This window comes from Strix aluco, chromosome 4 (assembly GCF_031877795.1).
Source record: "Strix aluco isolate bStrAlu1 chromosome 4, bStrAlu1.hap1, whole genome shotgun sequence".
In the NCBI taxonomy this organism is placed as follows: domain Eukaryota; kingdom Metazoa; phylum Chordata; class Aves; order Strigiformes; family Strigidae; genus Strix; species Strix aluco.
The window spans coordinates 117,579,556-117,585,659 of NC_133934.1; the positions used below are offsets into that span (position 1 = coordinate 117,579,556).

General features: G+C 58.6%; 1 protein-coding gene across 4 annotated transcripts in view; it reads right to left on the reverse strand.

Annotated features, from left to right (window-relative positions):
• Positions 1 to 4,352, reverse strand: part of BCL11B (BCL11 transcription factor B) — a 92,653-nt gene extending 88,301 nt beyond the window's left edge. For all 4 annotated transcript variants that reach the window (XM_074825079.1, XM_074825076.1, XM_074825078.1 and 1 more), the window contains exon 1: positions 3,479 to 4,352. In XM_074825079.1, coding sequence (XP_074681180.1) covers positions 3,479 to 3,536 — 58 coding nt within the window. In that variant the 5' untranslated portion in view covers positions 3,537 to 4,352. The remainder of the gene's footprint in view (positions 1 to 3,478) is intronic.
• Positions 4,353 to 6,104: the final 1,752 nt, after the last annotated feature.

A 6,104-nucleotide genomic window follows, 5' to 3' on the forward strand; every position in this document is an offset into this window, starting at 1 on the left:
CTTGGCTACCAAGTTTGTTCTGTCCACCACCACTGAAGAAAGGTGCAGAGCTGCTCTTTTCACTCCAAGTGTTGCCCCTCTTTTTGTCCTGCACACGCATCCATTACAAGGCTGCCTGGGTGAGCCTGGCAAGGACAAGCAGGCCACTCCGTTTTGCAGCCTTAAAGATCACGGTGCTAATGAGACGCTGCAACTCTGGAGCACAACTACATTGCAGCCACTCTGCTTTTTGTGTTTGTTTGTTTGTCTTACACTCAGGATCTAAACGTTTCTCCGAACACCAAGAGCATGAAACCCAATAAACTCCAGCTGAGCAGTGTCCGAAAACCCTTCTCTCTCTCTCTCTCTCCCAATCTCTCTTTCCTTGCCTGGCACAGACCTCCAATCCATCCTGAAATGCAACTCTCCTGACAGATGCCAAAAAGGGAGAGAGAGAGGGGGGAAAAAAGCCCAAGCTAAGCATGACATAAATGCAAAATTTCTGAAAACGGTATCAATTCATCCCGGCTTTGGAGGCTTGGCTCGAGGTTGGCTTTATTTTGTTGTAAGTGTTTTGGTTCCCCATTCCCTTGCCCGCTACTTTCCAAACTCCCCCTTACAGAGGACAGTCTCCCTGGCTGCTTTTCCCCCACGGATGACACCTTCCCGAGGAGTGCGGGGATTGCGAAACCCCCTCCTGCAAGCCTGCAGCTGAGGCTCAGCGCCTGTGCGCTGAAATGCCTGCGCTTCCTGCTCCCCCAGCCCCAACCCCAGCCCCAGCCGCAGCCCCCCCCGGCTCCCACCCCCTCCTCCCCTGGATACCTTCATTTTTTTCTGCCACTGTTCAGTATGCAGCCTGATTTCTCCGCCAGCTTCCTCAGGATGGAGAGATAGATAAATACAAGAAAGAGGGGAGGGAGGGAAGCTGCGTACCGCTCTGCTCTCCATTCCTCCCCAGCCTCCCCGCTAAACCCATTGTACACCCAGCTCCTCGGCACCTTTTCATGCTCTCCTGCCTCATTATTTACTTTCAAGTAAAGCGATCAGAAAAGGAGATCAAATTGGAAGAACAAACCTACCTGGCTCTCTTCTCCACCCCACCTCCCCCCCCAGCAGCAACAGCAACGAGAAAAGAAATGTTTCACCCCTTTAAACAAATTCAGACGTGCGCAACAAACCAGATTTTCCGCACACCCCCTTTCAACACCCCACATCTCCTCACAATTGAGACAGAAAAGAAGTGGGAGAAATTGCACGGGCCGATTTAGAGGGGTTAGGTTGTTGATGCTTTTTCTTAAAAAAAAAAAAAAAAAAAAAAAGGAAAAAAAATAAGAAGCCACCAACAAAAAAGGGAAACGCATTTTCCAAAGCTGATGGCTAAAAACAAAAATGCAATTAACGAAGGGGAGGGAGTTGAGGAGGGGGGCAATCCACCTTTTATGGTGATGCAAATCTGACTCCAAAATAACAATGAATTAAAAGCAAACACCACCCCCCCCCCCAGAAAGCGCTGAATACCAGATGCATCTTCATTTGTGTTTCACCAGCTGATGGGCGGCGGGGGGGGGGGGGGGGGGGGGGGGAGGAACGGGTTAAAAAATAAAGGCGCACACCAAAAAAAAAAAAATTAAAAAAAAGGAGTAAAGACAGAGCGAAAGAAATTGAAATTTCGGGATCCAAGCCGTCCCCCCACAACCCTCCGCTACGAAAAGAAAAAAATCTCACAAGAGGTGGAAAAATTATATACACAATATATATCGATTCCCAAGGAAATCTTACAAACAGAAATTTATCACCGGTAACAAAGAAAGAGAGGAGCTCGCAAGCACCAAATGCTCCTGGCAGATGGCTCCTATTCTTGGCTTTCAGGGGAGGGGAGAGAAGCCGGGGGAATATTTTATTTATTTATTTAAATTCTTTAAAATCTCAACATAAATATTCGGATCCGCCGCGGCTCAGGCTCAGCCCCGGGCTGGCTCTGTGCGCGCCGCCGCCCCCCGCAGCACAGCAACTTGCGGACCCGTCTTGGGGGGGTGGGGGGTGGTGGTGTCCGGCCGGCCTTCCCGGCGGGTCGCGGGACCCCATCCCGGCCTCCGCCCCCCAAACCTCACCACGGCGCGCCGGGCATTTTCTACCAGCCCCCCCCAAACGGGTCCGATGCTATAGGGGGGAAATGGGGACCCCCTGACACCCCCCACCCTCCTCGTGCTCCAGTGGCGGCGGAGCAGCGGGGAGCGCTAGGGGCCCTCGCCCCGGGAAGCGCCCCCCCCCCCCTCCCAACTCCACACCGCCCCCCCCCCCGCGGCACAAGCCCCGCGGGGACGGGAGCGGCGGAGCGCCTGGCGCGGGGACCGGCCCCCGACTCTGCCTGCAGGCGCTCGCCCCTCTCCCGGGGCTTTAGGGTGAGAACGAAGAGGAGGGGGGATGCTGGAGCTGGAGGAGGGGGCGCCTCCTTCCTTCCCCCCGTTTTATCCTTCCCTTCCCTTTTTTTTTTGGGGGGGGGGGGGGGAATATGTGTGTGTTTTCATTTCACAATGAGAGCTTCGGCAAAGTGCAGCCGCCGCTCCTGCCCCGGCACCGGAGGCGGTGCCGCTGCCCGGCCCGCATCTAGTGCCCCCCAGTCCCATCCCCCGCCTCGGCTCTCTCCGCGCCCCCCGCCACCGACAGACACCCCCGCCCGCCCCCGGCCCCCCTGCAGCCCCTGCCTCTAGCCCCAACCGAGCTGGTCCTGCCTCCCCCCCAGCCCCCGCTTTGGAGGAGAGTTATCGCCCCGCCGGCGATGCACCTGGGGCGGGCAGGGTGCAGCCTGCCCATCTACCTGCCCTGCGTCCCGGCGGCTGGGGGGGGGGGGGGGGGGGCGCTCGGCGCCTGCCGCTGCCGGCCCGCGCTGCCCCGTGCGGCCCCCCGCATCCATGTGCTTCCCGTGCAGTGCCCCCCGGCCTTCTCCCCCCCTCGCTGCCCACCTTGATCCCCCCGCCCCGGCCCGGCCGTCACGCCGAGGCAAGGCGCTCGGCCAACTTTTCCCACCGCTCCGCGCTGCCCCCGGAGCCGGGACCGAGGAGCGGGGGGCCGGGAGCGAACGGCGGAGCCCCGGCGGGGTGGCCCGACCCGGCCCGGCCCGGAGCGGCGCGCCCCGCTCCGCCGCCCCCCGCACACGCACCCGCTGCCCGGGGGAGCCCCCGCCGCCCCCCGCCGCGCCGCGCTCTGCCCGCTGCACGCCGCCTGCCTGCCCGCCTCACCTCCGCACCGCTGCGAAAACGCGCAGCAAACTTCGGGCTTCTCCCCCCCTCCACCCCCAGCCCATCCCCCCTAGCCACACACCCCCCTCCCCTCTTTAATTCCCTTCTCCTCTCCCTCTCTCTGAAGTCATTTACCAGCTTTGGTTGCTCCTGGAGTCTCCCCCCCCCCCCCCGCCCCCCCCCCCCCCCCAACCGCTTCCTCCCCTTCCCTAATTTTGCTCCTCGATTTCGGCTCGGTCTGGTTCCAAGTTCAAACTTACGTGTGATAATCTCTCTTTGTGACAAGTGCTGCGGGTTTCCCTGCTTGCGACGGGACATTGCCCTGGCATTTACACTGGCATCGCCTGGAGAGCTGCACTGGTTTGGGGGGATGTGTTGGGGGGTCGATCCTCCTCCTCCTTTTTTTTCCTCTTTCTTCTTCTTCTTTACCGAGTTCTTCTTTCAAAAAAAAAAAAAAATTAAAAAGGAAAAAAAAAAAAGCCTCCTTTTTGTTGCTGCTGTGGTGCACTGGATGGGATCCCTCTCAATTAAAAATCATCATCATCATCATCATGAAAAGCTCTTTCTCGCTCTTTTTTTTCTCTCTTTCACACACTCTGTCTTTTCTCCACTGCTTCTGCCACTTGGACTTCCAGATCTCTTCTTGAACTTAGGAGGATATGCACCGCCAGTGACACTTTTCTCTTTCCCTCTTTCCAGAGTGCTTGGCAAATTGGCAAGTGCGCTTTTCCACCAGGAGGGTAAAAAAAGAAAAAAAAAATAAAAAATTGAAAAAAGAAAAAAAAAAGAAGCAGAAAATATCAAGAAAAGTACTAGAATTGGGATTGCCCCCCACACGCAAAAATTGCCAAAAAAAAAAAATGTTTTTCAGAGATTGACCCTTGCTGGGTAGATATATAGAGAGAATTTTTTTGAAAAGGGGTAGCCAAAACTGTGTCTCCTCTTTCCCAGTTCAAGTGGCACTGCTTTGCCCTGGTGCTTTTGGATTGCCAGTGCTCCTGCACCACTTTGCACTCTTCCCCCCCTCGCCTGGCACTGGGACTGGAAGGAAGGAAGCCCCCAGTGCAGCTGGGCTGGTGCTGGCTATTACTATTATATATTGCAATGTGAAGATGGCGGAGTCCTGGTTCTCTGGGAGCGCTCTGTCTCTCTATGGCTGGGGCTGCCTCTGTACAATGGGATAAAATTCAAGTTCAAGTGCGGACGTGACGTTTAATCTGCACTAGAGACAAAAAGACCCAGAGAGTAGGAGCACTGGGGGCGACTAGCGGTGGCTTTTTAACATTGTACCCTGCAAGAGAACAAGAAACGCCACTCGCACACACACACACACACACACACACCCGCACCCCACACCCGCACCCGCGCACCCCACACCCGCACACAAACTAAAGCACATGCAGGGCTGGGGCGCGCTCCGGGCTTGCTGCAGCGCTGCTTTGTACGCGGAGTGCCGGCGGCCCCGCGGAGCGGCGGGCGGGGGAGGGGGGGCGGGGGGGGGGTCGAAGGAATAAATCCCCATCCTCCCGCACGGCCAAACTTCCCCGAGCCCGGCGCCGGCCGCGGAGGGGGCGGCTGGGGTGGGGGCGGCTGCCGGGGGCCGCGCTGCGCCGCGCCGGGCTCCGCGGCCGGCGGCCGGGGGAGGCGCGGGCGGGCGGGCGGGAGGCTGCGGGCGCTGCCCGCCGGTGCCGCCGCCTCGCCGTTACTCATTGCGGCGGCCGGTCTCCGCCGTCCGGGCTCGGCGCTGGGTCGTGCTCCCCGCCCCGCCGTCCGCGCCCGGGAGCGGCCGCTCCCGAGGGGGCTCGGGCTGCTCTTCCTTCCAGGCGCCGCCGCAGCTCCTCGTTCCCCTTGCATTTCTTTCAAACAGTTTTACAACAACACAAATATCTGTGTGGGTTGGGAGAGGATTTTTTTTTTTCTTTTCTCCCTCCTCTCTCCCTACCCGAAGTGTGATGGTAGCGGGACACGCGCGCACACCCGATCCGCACACGCACACACGCTCCGACCTTCTTCTCCCACCCCCCTACCCCCCTTCCCTTAAAATCCTGGCAGAGAGGATTTTTCCTCGGAGGAATTAAGTCTCAGCCACGAATCGAGAGACGCCGAGCTCCCAGGGACCGCATCTCAGTGCACTTGTCCTCCTATTTCACACGCAGGTAAATGCCCGCAACTGCGTGCGCTTCTAACTTGGGAGATTCTTGGAAACCAACTTTTTCCCCTCTACCTCCACTCTCCCAGCCCGTCTCCTGCCATTTCCCCCCCCCCCCCCCCCCCCCCCCCCCCCGCTCTCTCCAGACAAGGAAATTGTTCGGTGCAAACAGCTTTTCAGCACCAGGTCTGGACAGGGCGAGGAGAATGGGGAGAGGGGGAGGGCTGGGGGGCTGCAAGGCAGATGGAGCAGAAACCCAAGAAACCCAGCCTCCACCCGGAGCACGCCAGAAGAGCCGCTTTGCACTCGTGTCATTTACTTTCCACGTTAAATGAATTTTTTTTTTTTTTATTAAATGGCATGAGAGCCCTTGGGGGGGGGGGGGGAGCAGAATTCATCTCGGTGCCCTTAATCAGCTTTGAGTCGAATTTGGCTAAACAGCATCGCTCTCGCCTCCTCCAGCAAATCTGCCTTTTCCTCCCCACACCCCGTCCGCCCGCTCACAGCTCGCATTTCGGCGCTGCCAGCCCCCGGCCCCCCGGAGCCCGGCCCGACGGCACGCCGAGGGCAGGCGCGCCCTCCCCCAGCTCCCAGGCCGGGCGGTGGGCGCCGGGCCAGCCCGGCAGTGCCCTCCTCTGCCCCGGCTCAGCCCTCCGCCTCTATTAACGCACGGCAAACACGTCAAAGACATTTAACGGCGCTTAAGCTGTTTCGATTCTTCGCCGTGTGTGTTTTGG